At 41.7% G+C, this 15,419-nt stretch overlaps 1 protein-coding gene across 10 annotated transcripts in view; it reads left to right on the plus strand.

The window, feature by feature from the left end:
• The window catches only part of CASR (calcium sensing receptor), a 1,433,568-nt gene that overhangs the window by 936,646 nt on the left and 481,503 nt on the right, over positions 1–15,419 (plus strand). For all 10 annotated transcript variants that reach the window (XM_069635803.1, XM_069635809.1, XM_069635804.1 and 7 more), the window contains one exon: positions 13,716–14,597. In XM_069635803.1, the coding sequence (XP_069491904.1) occupies positions 13,716–14,597 (882 nt within the window). The remainder of the gene's footprint in view (positions 1–13,715; positions 14,598–15,419) is intronic.

Consider the following 15,419-nt stretch of genomic DNA (forward strand, 5'->3'; position numbering starts at 1 on the left):
ATCCAGACAGTCTAGACGCTTATCAGCGTCTAACACGAGCAGCAGCACGAGAAGCGGCAAAGAAACAGAAATAAACAATCTTGTGATGAATTTATCAAGTTAACCTTTAACGGGAGATTAGATCAGTTTGCTTAATAAAGGCTTATCGTTTGCCCCGACAACTCTGTTTGAACCTATTGATATACATATAAATCTCTTTAAATTTGTTCGGAAACTTAAACTGAAGAAGTTTTTTGCAACACAAGCAGATAAACGGAAAACAACTCTCGAAAAAACAAATAAAAGTGACATAACTGTCAAAGAACTGGGTAACATCCATCTATTGAGATCCATACAGGAATCTGATGACTACCGAATACACCAAACAATACAGGAGCTAGAGATACAACCGGCAACTCTAACCAGTAAGGAACTCAAACCTAAATCAAAATTCTTACCACAATTGTTGCCAGACAAAATGGTGGATGCTTTTTACAAAGCATTAACACATGACTTATACCAATTGACAACCAAATCTAAACAAAATTGCAGAAATCTCCCTTAAAATCTATCTCAGAAGGAAAGAACAGCAATTCTAAATTTACAACTAAACAAAGATTTGGTTATAAAAGAAGCAGATAAGGGAGGAAACATCATTATAATGAACCGAAAAGATTACATCAAGATGGCTAATAACCACCTAGAGACTCCCAATTGTTAAGAGAAATTGTTAACCAATCCAACATTGGGGATAATACAGGAATTAAAAGATCGAATAAATGGATGGTACCAACAAGGATTAATTTCAGATGATGAAAAATTACATCTTTGTGTGTCGAAACCGGTAATACCGACTATATATTTATTTCCTAAAGTACATAAGACCTTTGACACAATTCCAGATGGCAGGCCAATCGTGAGCGGCATTGGATGGGCAACAGAACCATTGGCAGAATACATAGATAACATTTTAAGACCAGAAGTGTGTAAAATCAAGGCATATCTAAAAGACACAACTGCTGTTATCAAACTTTTGGAAGAAATACACTGGCAAGACAATTACCTGTTGGCAACTTGGGAAGTCAAGGCGCTTTACACATCAATTGGGCACAAACTGGCACTAGAAGCAATGGATCATACCTTCAAAGACAAGTCTGCCTCACACTTTAACCATGCATGTATGCTGAAAGAAATGTTGATGACTACACTGGAGAACAATATCTTCACTTTTGATAACCAATTCTTTCGACAAATCCGAGGGGTTGCGATGGGCGTAAAGTACTATCTAGTAATGGGGATGTTTGAAGACTTATTTATTTACCAGTTGGAGGCATACAAAAACAAGATAATAAAACGGTCAAGATACATAGATGATGTATTAATCATTTGGAATGGAACATCAGAAGATCTTGAATCTTTCCTATATCAAGTCAATGGAAACCAATATGTTTTGGAATTCACTGGACAAAGCAGCTGCCGAGAAAATTAATTTCTTGGATCTAACCATTTTCATATCTGCTAATCAGCTACATACTAAAACATACAGAAAAGAAACGGAAGTTAACGTTAACTCTACACTTTTCGCCACAAGTTGCCACCACCAACCAGTTATCCAAAACATCCCTAAAGGGGAATTTATTCGTGCAAAACAAAACTGTACAGATTTATCAACATTTGAAAAAGAATGCAATTTGTTGTCCAATCGATTCTCAGTCAGAGGGTACCCTCAACAAGCAATTAAAACAGCAAGGAACAAAGCTCAAAACATGACTAGACAGTCAATGTTGATACAAAAAAACAAGGAGACACAACCAGAACACACAATTCAATGCATCACCACTTATAGTGCAAATAATAAGGAGATCAAGAAAGTACTGAAAAGAAACTGGTATCTATTGAAGCTAGATCCTCATGTGGGAAAATGTATCCAAGACCATCCGGCGATAGTGTACAGAAAAGCTAAAACTTTGAAAATGCTTCTAAGCCCATCACTACTGCCCGATAAAGAGGTGAGAAGCACAACAACTTGGCTACATCAACCAACTCCAGGGTTTAGAAAGTGTGGCTTTTGCACCATGTGCAATTATGCAGTACCATACACTGATGTGTTCAAAAACAAAAATGGGGTAAAAACTCGAATTAAGGAACAGATAAATTGCAGATCCAAATATGTTATCTATGTGAAACCTAATATATATCGGAAGTACGATTCGCGAATTAAGAACAAAAATAAGAGAGCACATCTCTGCAATTGGCAGCCAAGACAAGAATCTTCCACTGTCCCACCACTGGCAAAATCAACATCACCTACAAAACAAAAAGGACATCAAATTTGTTGGCTTAAAAAAGATCAAAATGGGCAAATGCGGCGGTAACCAGGAACTACGCCTGCGGCAGGAAGAAGCTAGACTCATTTGTCATTTCAAAACTGTGGGACAGGGCCTGAACTCGGATAACGAAATGGTTCACTTCCTATGATGGGAATGCATCTGTCGTACAAATGTACCTTTAATATGATTTGAAATGTATATTTTTCTTGTTTTATATTTTTGCTGATAATTACCACTCATCAGAGAGATGAGCCCCCAATACTAACATATGTAGAGTAATTTGTTGCAAAAAAACCACACTAACCATAATCCCTTTAAAGTGATTTACTTCCTATGATGGATATAGTTCACTGGCTATCACAATGAGATCAGGCCAGGATATGCAAACTGAAATGAGAAACTTCTAATTTTTAAGGAATTTACCATATACTGCACCATCACCATGATTTGAAATGTATATGTGCCTTACAGTCTCACCGATAATTAGCATCCATTAGAGGGAGAAGGGTAACAAAATCCTTCTGTACATAGATACAAGCTAAATATGTAATTGGAGCCCCCAACATGATCATGTGCAGAGCAAGTGTTGCAAAAAATGACACTAACCATAATCCCTTACACCTTGATTTTTATAGTGACAAACACACCGCATCATAAATCTCGCTCTAATTTAGGACACATGATTAACGACTTAGTTTCAGTATCATATTTATTTTCTCTCGATGATCACTCACACTTGAAAATACTGGCCCGTAATAAATAATTCGCGAGCACAGGCTTACGGTTTTCAGGAAGGGCATCAACCTGCCCTAAATTACGATATGGAAGGGGCACTAGCAACCTGATAGACAGGGGAACATGGTAAGCCATCCCAAAATATGGCCACAACTTTTTTGAGCAAACGGAAAGTGATGATGGATTTAGGCATATTTGAGATATACTAACACACAACAAGCCCTAGGACGGAGGAAACCCGACGCTTGAGGGAAAGCCATCATAAGTTTGGGGCATGCTTTAGATCGTGCTGTGATAGTAATTCCAGACTGGTAAACACAGGAATAGATAAATGTTTTATTTCAGAAATTGTAAACTCAAATATGGCTTGCACGGATTGAACTTTTTCTTAAAGACAACGTACCCAGTAAGAATAGCGTTTAATAAATACACTTATTGCCAAGTGTGGCTTTAGTGACAATGATAATATGTTTATCTTCCGTGAGGATTTGATACGTAATGACCATCTTGAGGTGCGGCACGGCTTAACGCGTTTTCACTCTTTATATATTTATGCTTTAAGTCCATGACTATAGAAAATATGCATTTCTTTTCAAAGTATGAGATTGTAACTCTTACACCAATGTAAATTTTATGCTTTTCGTGTAGGTGGGATTGAACCCAGGAATTTAGGTTTTTCGATAAAACGAGAATACGATACATATATATTTCTTCCTCAACCCTCTACAGGGGTAAGATCAGACTTATGTAACCATTTGGTAAACACAGTGGTGGCAAGTACACCAAGGAATAAGGGAAATTACTAAAAGCAGCACATAAACCGGATGTAGACTTAATTATCAAGATTAGTTCATGCATTTTTTTTCTCCTACCCTACTCCTCACCCCACCTACTGCTCCCACGTAGTGGTACACACTCATATATTGGTTCATTATAATGCACCAAGTGAAATGTTTTCTTATGCAACACAGGGTATGCAACACAGGGTATGTGATTAAACACAATGAGGTCACATCAATTGTTTTTGAATTTGATATGGAGTCTATATATGTGTTTCAAAATGTTCTTTTATATGTTTTCTTTTTCTTGATAAATTAAATCAGCCCGCATTTGAAAAAGGCGATGTTTATACGCCGAGACACGTTTCATCCAAGAGGTGCTGAAGACTCTATTGAATACTACTGAATTGGAATTTTATTTTTCATCAAAAGCATATACCATAACAATCTATCTTGGCGCAAATAAGTGCAGGCACATTCCAAATTGCCTTACTTTTTACTGACGAAGTAGAGGGACTCACTGTCTCCGTAGTGACCAACACTCATGCGACAAAGAACAAATATATAAAACAAAAAATAATAAAAAACAAACAAGAAAAGACTTGTTTTCAGGGGATTTTTCGAATATCCCCCAAAAAATTAGGTCGCGCAGGTACAAGCCTATGATATTACCAAAAAGTTCCTCAAGGTTAGAATACTGTATAATATTATGTAACTGCAATACTTTTTTCCTCCCTTGTAACCAGTAAGCCTACCTGTAACACCGCCACGGTGCCTAAGGGCTGATGTGGGCTTTAAAAATATGAATAACTAAATAAATAAACTGTCCTCGTGATGTATTCAACTGGATAAACTCTAACTACCTCAAGCTCAACCCAGGCAAAAGAGAAATAATGATCATCACAAAAAAGGGAGGAGACAACCACTACATCCCCTGCCCAAGGGAACTCGGTACAACCCCAGCCCCATCGTCGACTGTAAAAAACGTGGGAGTCCTGATGGACAACAATCTTACCCTAGAGCCACAAGTAAACGCTATCCTCAAGAAATGCTTCTTTCTACTGTGAGCGGCAAAAAGGTTCCTACCGTTCCTATCATTTGCCAACAAAACACTAACCATCAACGCTCTCGTCATGTCCAGAGTAGATTACGCCAATAATACAAAAAAGGGTGCCTACTACCTTGTATTTTTGGAAGGAACTTGGGGTTGGTCACCCTAAGTTACCTGGGGGCAACCAGACGTGGAATCCATACTCACTGTGCTCAGAGAGGCACAGCTCCACCTCACTGATGAGACCCAACAAGGCTGAAACACGTGTATGGGGTTGCTGTTGGTACTCTTGTTCAGAAGGGAATTTCCATAGCATTTCGTTGCTGGACTGCCCATGTGAGTGGGACAAAGACTGATATGCAAATGGGTATTTCCCATCTGTGAAAGGTGCAGTGAGCAAAAAGCAGATGGCTGCGAACTCTCAAAATGGTTACAAACCACTGAACAGGTTATCATGCCGTGTGCTTTCGAGAAAGGGGCGCCTGCTACCTTTTTTGTATTTTTTAGTTTACGCCAATAGCCTATACCTCGGTATGCCTGAACGACTTCTAAAAAAAGTACAACGCATACAAAATGTGGCAGCCAGAATACTCCTCAAACTTCCCAGAAGAGAACACATCACTCCTGCGCTAAAAACACTACATTGGCTACCAATAAAACAACAAATCAAATTCAAATCAATGTGCATCACGCACAGAGCAATCCAGAACCAAGGCGCAGAATTCCTGAGAGACAAATTACACCTACATCACCCAACAAGAACAGTCAGAACAGTCAGATCAAGCAACGACATTCGCCTGGAACCAAAACCCTACAACAAGAGAACATTTGGAGTATCCTCTTTCTCTCACCTCGCACCAAAAATGTGTAACGACTTACCGAAGAATATACGCAACACAAGAAACCGCCTACTATTCAGGAAACTCCTCAAATCGTGGTTCTTCACTGCATAACTAGAAGAACGCCCACAGGGGCACACACATACCTGGTAACAATGATGAGTGAAGACACCGATCCTGTCATGATCTCTGCTTCCAAAAGATCAGGACTTGCCCGACTCCCTTGGAAGCAGACCCATAACCCCGGTTCCGAGTGCCAGCCAGTCCCAATTGGGACCTTTTGGACCCTGTCCTGGCGCCAGTGGCACCAGGCTCATAAAGATGCCCAGTCCCAGCGCTGGAAGCGCCGGGCTCATAATGCTTGGGTGGACTTGCCTGCAGCAGACCATGCTGCTTACTTACATGCCAGTTGAACCCCTGATCCTCTTCTGTTTGGGACTACTTTTCCTGTTGGGTGGGGCAGGAGCCACTCCCTAGGTTCAGAACACTGGAACTCTTCTGGAAAGCAGGAACTCTTTTCTTACCTAGGCGTGGCTGTGGAAGGAGACACCTAAGCACTACAGGAGGCTTTTTAAACCACACCCGATGGATGAATCTTGCTTTGCGTTATTTTGCATTCTCTGCAGCAGAACGCTCATCGTGTCTTCTGCTTCTGATCCTGGGCCTAAGGGAACAAAGGCTTACCATCCTGGAATCCAGTCTTCAGCAGCACCTGTAAAGACAAAGAAAGAACAGGTTAGCACTACGGTCTTCAGTGGCAGCGCATCTCTTACCTGGTCCATCGGCTGTCACCAACGCCTCGCGCTGCATTCCGGCATCTGAAAGACAAAGGCTTACCTACTCTTTGCATGCTCCGGAGGTCTTCGCACTGCATTCCGGCATCTGAAAGACAAAAGCTTACCAGCTCTTCGCACGCTCCGGAGGCCTTCGGCGCTGCATCCCGCATCTGAAAGACAAAAGAAGGTGCGTTTAAAGACATTGGGCAACTTTATTACTCACGTGCCATTACTCCTTCCCACGCCGAATCCAGTGGGTATTCCAGCACCCTTCAGCTTCTCTAAAGCTCCGAACTTGTACCTGCAAGATAAAAGGGACAGTTAGTGCGCATCGTGAAGCAGGCTACAAGCGCTTACTTACGTGCTTCCAGGCGCTTCTATTCCTCACGCGGGTTCGATCCTCAACTCTCATCAGCCCGCCATCCGCCATCGCCGGAACCCTGCAAAACAAGAGATATCATTACAAAAGACTTTTAAGACATTTGAAGTGCCCAGAACTTACCGTTCGTGCAGTTAACGACGGACAGCAGTCCTCTGAGGTCAAGAGGCCTGCACCCTTATCCAGTGAAGAAACTGGTTACGGCACCCTGCCCCGAGGCAGATGGAGAGCTCGGCGTTCACTTACCTAAGGTGAGGGTGTTAACCTTTGGGGTTCTACAGGAGAAGAGAAAGGGAAGAGGAGAGAGGCACCCAATAACCCCAGTTCATTAATCCCATATTTTCTATCTGCAGACATATTACTCTTCGAGTCAGACATACAGTGCACAGAGGTCCAGCCCAAAGAGCCAACCGTGTGTTACACATCACCTTTGAAGATATGGCATTCACCCAGTCAAGACCGGCGCCTCTGCAGGAATCAGGTGAGCGTTACAGATCCCGGACCCCAACAATCTATCAACTACATACAGAATCAACGACATATAGACATTCTACGACGTATCAAACTACAAACTGATAGTTAGCCATAACAGGACGACACTAATGACTGAATACATAGTTAGACCAAGATGAAAGGTCAAAGACGATTCATCAATAGCACCCTGGTCCAAATCACACCCAAGCCTAGCAGACCACTGCCAATATAGACAGCGAGGGAATAGGGCGCGGCCAATCCACAGCACCAACACCGGACGGGGAAAACTAGACATAACCAGCCCCACCAACCTAAGATCCACACAACACAACCAGGAACACACCGTAACATCATACCTAATTCACCCGAAAACCCACACATTTCTCACCCAGAAACCCGCACACACTTCACCACACCACAACAACAAACAACACATAAACTGCATCAGCAGCACACAAGATCTTGCTTCGATCCGATACCTACACCAAAGCTCAGCGCACAGTGGAAACCGAACTGAAGCCGCCAACAGCACACCACTTCTCTCACTTTCCTACTGCCTCTTCAACCGACTAACCTAACCCCCCCACCCTCTTGTTACAGATCTGCCTGAGCGCCTGGAGACCAAATCTGTTGGTGACTGTGGGCGATATAAATACATTTACCATTAACATTAACATTTCACCAAGACGGGTGGTTAAAGGGCCCCGTCTGTGAAATGCCAGAGAAAGAAAAACATTTCTATCCCCGTCTGGGGGATAAAATTGCAAGTGTGGCAGCTGCCGTTTAAATTGCGGCTGCCACACAAAAAAATCATAATAATCATGACAGGATCAGAAAGGACCCTGCCATCATTTTCGTGCCCCCATCCACCTGTTTGAAAAGGGGATGTTTGTGAATTTGGGATATGCTTTTAAATACCCAGAAACACCCCTTTATTTGCTGAAAGGCACAAATGTGGGAAAAAGAACATCTGATTTGAGTGCTCAATCAGATACCCTTTGAGAATTGGCTGCTCCTCACTTGCGCCAAATAAAACAAAGCTTTGAGAATCTATCCCATATTTTCCAAGATGAATTTACGATAACTCTTAATATGTCTGCTATCTCGGTGCTGAGGTCAAACCAAACATTAGCTCCCACCACATCCCTCGGTTCTTCACGCTTCACATGTCATCTTACTTTCAGGTATCCATCAAACCCTGTATAGCTTTACATAATGCCAGCCTTCAAGTTCAGCACACCAAATTATTTTGTGGCAGCCCCTGTGCAAGTCTGTGAAGTACTGGCTTTATGCCCAGGTCTCTGAGGTGTGGATTTATGGGCTTCAAGCTTTTCTTATGGTGATGTCCATTTTTATAAAACTGTTAATTTACAAAAGGGTTCTAATAAATGTGCTTTTTTAATGCGTTTTTTAGTTTATATGTTAGTACTGTAAAGTGTTCTGACGTACTTTGGTGACTAGTTTGTACATCATTAATAAATACATAAATAAATAAATGCTGATGTTCAGCCTGAACTCATAGTTCAATAAGGAAGATAGGTGCATGATGGACGGGACACAATTAGAATATTTAAACTGAGAGTTGAATATAAGAAGTTAATCACCCATAAAAAAGAAGCAGGATATTGATTCGAGTTGGAGTACATTGATCAGTGTAACAGAAACAAAAAATCAGCTGGCCATTTTTTCAGATCATCACCAAGATCCAAGTGGGTGACTCTTTCATTCCAGCTCCGAAACTATCGAAAGATGTCAGATTGTCACATTTTGCAGGAATATACAGGACAGAAATGTGTTCATCTGCATCAAACATTTCTTGTAAATGTACAGCCTGCTTACATCCCCCTTAACATTTCAACTCAGCATATCAAACTAGCACTGGTGACTGGGAAGGGTGGGAAGGCACCTGGTCCTGATAAAGTGCCCATTGATCTATTTAAGACTGAGATCGATATTTGGGTGCCGTTTACAACATAATGGTTTCATGATATTAACAAATTACTGGAGCTTCAAAAAGCTCACTGCTGTCTGTGCTACTCTGCTGAGTAATCAGACAAGAGTCAAAGTAGCGATGTGACGATCAAGTACAAAGCATACAAACCTGGCCAGCATCTTCAAATGTTTTATTCACCAGTTAAGAATGCTTACTGCTGAGATGGTACCGATTTCTTAGAAAGGAGAATAAAGATATCCTCTATATTATTTTCCTGTCTTCCTGATTGAGTTATTATCTACGGCTAATGGGAAACTACTCTAAAACCATCTTGAAAAATGAGTACAAGAAAAATATGTATGATTTCCAAAATGGCTTTGGTAAAGGGATTAGCACTGTAGGTCAAGTGTTCTGCCTGAGCCTCCTAATGAAGTATGTAATCATGAGAAAACAGTCTTTATATTGCATTCATTGATTTGAAAATGGCAATCCATATTATCCCAACAGATAAGTGAGTTAAACGTCCCAAAGGACTTACTACTTGCCATAGCTGTTTACAGCAATAATACAGCTGAAGTCTGTTCAGGCCCGGAAAGGAAGACAACAAGGTCCTTGTCTATCACCAAGGGTGTGCAGCAAGGCTGTGCCAAGGTCCCTCTGTTTTTCTACCATTAAATGAATGCCTTTGCAGTAGAGGTATTTAATCTCCAAGTGGATGCCCCAGCTCCAAATGGGGTTGGCGCGCAGATTCTCTTATTCGCAGATGGGGCCACCATGACCAACAGGATTGAGAAAACAGCTAAATGTATTTATATGCTTACATAAAGGGTTGGTAATCAACATTAGGAAAACCAAATGTATGATCTATCTTGTTCCGATACCTGCTACCAAGAAGTATAGGTCTCAGGGACTATTGTCCGCTGCATATGAAGCAGAGAACTGGGAGCATCATTAAATTACAGGTTTGGCCGCAAAGGAGAAGTTGTTGTAATGCAATTATGGAGTTATTTAGAATTAGGCTGTAATTTTATCCAGCAGGATTCCTGTCTCAGATCTGTATTTTATTGGGTAAAGACATGGTGCTTGGTAAGTCTAATAAAATACAGAGAGGCATATATGAATGCACTTAATTCGGTCTGAGCACTGACGTTACCATGGTGTTAGCACATTCGATAAGCATCCTGGGAGCTTGATCTAGCATATATTTGTATGATTTTAGCCAAATCAGTAAATGGATTTATAAAGTAATTAAAAAAACATACACTAAATGGATTAATACGCTGAACATTGATTCATGCCTCAGAAGAAAAGTGGCAGTGAAAATCTGATTGTTAAAACCAAGTTAGGCTTTGAAAACGACCTAACCATGGTGGAAACTCATTATTCACGGTAAAGTCTCCTTAAACAACAGTCTGGAATTCCTGCCCCTTGCGTGTTTGAAGGAAAGATGGGGTCACAATGATGCAGTATTGTGCCACTCTTGCCTAATTGCAAAAGACAAAGTATCTCTTTTTATTTTAATCTTTTATTTACATTTTGCATAAGAAATGTACATTACAAATAAAGATCAACAACAATGAAACCAAAGATAATCCTAAATTTCAGCACCAAAACTATATACAAGCACGGTAAACATATACAATTTCTGAAATACCCACCCCCCATAAAAAGAAAGAAGAAACGAAACACAATATGAGACTAGTACAAATCCGAAAACGTCCCCCAGATTTGATCATAAATGTTAACTCTCCTAATCCTCCTGTAAATTGTCCTTTCTACATCTGTAAGTTTATTCATTTAATCAACCCATTCATCAATCAACGGAGCCACCTTGGATTTCCAACCACGTAAGAATCAATCTCTTGCCAACTATAGCGCCTCTAAAAAGCCACTTCTTCTGTGAAATAGTCAGGGAATCCAACAATTCATCCCCACCTAGGATCACTGTTTTAAAATCAAGATCAATGCTCTCACCAACCACGCTCACACAGATCTCACATACTCCCGTCCATCAATCACAAACTCTAGTGCAGTTTCAAAGCATATGTTCAAGGGTGCCAACCTGATGTACACAGCCCCAGCATTCATCCGAATCTGAAAGCCATTGTAGGATTACCCCTCTCTCAAAGCATACAATTGCACGTTCAAGATGGCTCGAGAGGATGTGTCAACTAAGAATAATTACTTAAATGCATACAAGTAGAGGAGCATTTTTAAGTATGGCAAGTAGCACCAAGCTCAATGGAATATCTTGTGCACACACTACATCTACCAATTGTCGATGTCTAGTATAATAATTTTAGTGCTGTACTCACCCTCACCCCATCAGCCTGACAGCCCAACAGCCTTACACTTCCAAGGCACTTCGAATACGCGCGCACAATGTGCACGTGCCAGAATGTATGTAGGCTTGCTGGGAGGCTGAGTGGGCGGAGCCTTAACACGCAAGGGATCTGTAAAGAGCAGAGAACAACAAAGTGTTAGCGTGATGTGGCGTGCCGAGTTACAACACAAGGCGTCACAGCAGTGAGGAGGGGCCAACCACACCCACCCTCAATAGCTCCACACCCAATTGCTCTCCACCCCAATGGCTCCACACCAGGTCTTGTGAGATAAATGGCTACAGATTGTTAATACAGAAATGTCAATATTGAATATTTACTCTGGGCTTTGAAGTCCAAAAATGAAGTGTGTCAGTCCACGTAAGCACAGCGTGGGCGTTTCGCCGTATCCACGCTGCAGCAACTTCCTCTTGTCCTTACAGTCCCGTTAAGGCGTCTCAGGTCAAAACAGCACAGCAACGTTGCAGCCCACCAGCCTTACACTTCCAAGGCACTTCCAATGCGTTCCGGGCTCCAGTAAACTCTATTCAAAATCTTAATCAGCCTGGACCTCTCCCCAAGATTAAGTGAGCAAAGCATTACATTCTTGCACATACTCTGTCAGGCATCCAAGGAAATATTGTAGTCTAATGTTCTACCCCATTCATCCCTCAAATTGTCATTTCCCTTGTAGTTTACGACTATCCGCTTGTAGATTCTGCTAGCCAGTCCCCCTTCTCCCTGTTTAGGTTTAGCCACAAAGAGGTCTAAGCCTAAATCATTAGCTTGATCAATCTCCCCAACAGCCTTTTTCAAACGCCTATAATCCGATTTCGAAAAACCAGAGATGTCCCATTTGATTTTAATTTCATCAGCTGAAAGCCACTTTCCATCACTTTCAAGGTCACCGATCCATTTCACCCCACCAAGAAACCACTCAGGCCAGAACAGTGTCTTTCCGTTGACTTTTATCATTGGATTAAACCAAATGGAGGCATGCAGCGATTTCAGGGCATTAACTCCCAGCAGTTCAAGAAGGTCTTTCGAAGCTTCCTATAGAAAATCTGTAGTAGGCAATTTCTCGCGTCCCGACTTCGTCTTTGTAGACAAGAGCGCTCTCGGGCTCAGAGGACCAGAAAAACCTGCCTCTGCAATCGTCCAATCATCAGGGTAATTATTGATAAATGGGACAAATGACTGGGCGGAGAACGCCAAATGATATGCGTGAAAATTAGGGACCCCAAGTCCACCTTTATCCACGGGTAAGTGGAGTTTCCAAAATGTGAGCCTGGGAGCCTTGCGATCCCAGTTAAAGTATCTCAATTACTGCTTTTTTGTCTGCACTACTGGGTAGCAAGGAAAGATGTGTTACTTCCCATGCTGCCGTTCTTACTTCTAGAGAGGCGCGGTCTTTATGCCAAGAGAGTACAACTAAGTAGTTTCCACAGTAGTGAACTACCTGAAAAGGGTGTGTGGTCGCTGAGGCCAAAACCTCAGCATGATTTTTAAGTGACTGCTATTTAGATAACTATCTTGACTGATGTCATTGACTAAATGTGGTTTTAATGGCAGTGGCACTCTCTGTTTATTACCTTGGACAAGGTAATTAATACATTTGTGTGAAGTATGTCATTGTTTATATGTAGTTTTCGTTTGTGTTAATGAAAATAGTTTATAATATTTGTATGCAGCAATTGATTTATGGACCAGAACTCTGAGATAAACCTATTATGGATTGATGGATTGATTGATTGGCTGTTCAGGATACAATGAAACCAATACTTGCAGATATAGGAGCTGAGGCACATGGAGTCATAACATTGTAGTGGACTATGGAAACAGGGATTAGAAAACATGTTCCAAGGACACCAGGGTTACCTCCATTTAACTTCTCCTCCTATTTACAAGAAAACTGTTGTGACATACCAATGAACAGCTTTATCTCTAGGCCACATTGGCTATTTGCTAACGTACTGTTTGTGACATCCCAAAGAAATATAGTATATTTAAGTGAATGATGTTTTTATTTCTTGCTCCCCGTTCCGTGTCTGTATTCATGCAATTGCCTGGGTTCCTTTAAGCTAACACATGTTTGTTGTTTCTTTAAATTTCCTTACAGGTCAGTTATGCCTCCTCCAGTCGGCTCCTCAGCAATAAGAATCAGTACAAGTCTTTCTTGCGGACAATTCCCAACGACGAGCACCAGGCCACGGCCATGGCTGACATCATTGAGTATTTTCGCTGGAACTGGGTTGGCACAATCGCAGCTGATGATGACTATGGTCGACCGGGGATTGAGAAGTTCCGTGAGGAGGCGGAAGAACGTGATATTTGCATAGACTTCAGTGAGCTAATTTCTCAGTACTCTGAGGAAGAGGATATTCAGCATGTTGTCGAGGTCATTCAGAACTCCACAGCAAAAGTAATTGTTGTCTTTTCCAGCGGCCCTGATCTAGAGCCACTTCTCAAGGAAATAGTCAGACGCAACATTACAGGACGGATATGGCTGGCCAGTGAGGCTTGGGCAAGCTCCTCCTTGATAGCCATGCCAGAGTTCTTCCACGTGATTGGTGGCACCATAGGTTTTGCTCTCAGGGCAGGACAGATCCCAGGTTTACGTGAGTTCCTCCGGAAGGTACACCCCAAGAGATCCCCAGGAAATGGATTTGTCAGGGAATTCTGGGAAGAAACATTTAACTGTAAGCTCCCAGAGATCCCTAAAAGCTCCCAGCATCCATCCTCCTTACTAAAGCCCCCAGAGGGAGGAATGAGGGGTGGAAATGAAACTGTAGGCTACCGCCCGCCTTGCACTGGAGAGGAGGACCTCACCAGTGTGGAGACCCCTTATTTGGATTTCATCCATCTACGGATTTCCTACAATGTGTACTTAGCTGTCTATTCCATTGCACATGCCTTGCAAGAAATCTACACCTGCACCCCGGGCAAGGGACTCTTTGCCAATGGATCATGCGCAGACATTAAAAAAGCTGAGGCATGGCAGGTAAGTGACCAATGAAGTGAGGGCTGACTTTTATGCTAGATTCACTGTCATATCTAGTATTAGTAGATGTATTTCTTTATACCAAATGCAGAAAGCTAATCATGGATATTGGTTGGTGCATTTTTAGCTATATCTGTTACAGATAAGAAGGATTCTACTAAGGACAGGAATAGACTGTTTGCATATAAGAAGGATTCTACTAAGGACAGGAATAAACAAACAGGTTAATGTGAAAACATTTTATTTCTTACAAAATTGACAAGTCTGAATATGTCTATGCTAAAAAAGGAAGAATTAATGAATTATTCTGTACTGTAAACTGTTATGGGTCCAGTTCACAAAGGGAATTGCTCCAGTGCAACTTTTCATATGCAAAACAGGTGCAGCTGAAGGAGTGGACATGTTCTGACAATGCAAAAGAGGGATATACTTGCAAACATACATGGGGCCTGCTGATTCATAAAGGAGGTGGAACGCACTTGCTTCTTTTCTCCCTGGTCGTAATTTGCACCTGTTCCAAATTGGTGTTAGTATCTGCAGGAACATATGAAACTTTTTTTAAAATTATTATTTCAAGAAACCCACACGGAGAGGTCGCATGTGGGTTTCTTGAGAAGAGGGTGCACAAAAAGAATGCTTCAGAGGGGAGGGGCAGGCTCCAGTGTACCTTGAAGGAAGAAAGCGCTAAACCGTTCTTTGCTAAATGCAGAAGGTAGGGCAAGATTTGTTCCACAGATGCTGAGAGGAGGTCTGTGCCAGTTTCTACGCACCATAATTTGTATTTGTATTTGTATTTATTTTTGTTACACGCGGAAAACCCAC

Source organism: Ambystoma mexicanum, chromosome 7p (assembly GCF_040938575.1).
Source record: "Ambystoma mexicanum isolate Mex_15411 chromosome 7p, UKY_AmexF1_1, whole genome shotgun sequence".
Taxonomy (NCBI): Eukaryota; Metazoa; Chordata; class Amphibia; order Caudata; family Ambystomatidae; genus Ambystoma; species Ambystoma mexicanum.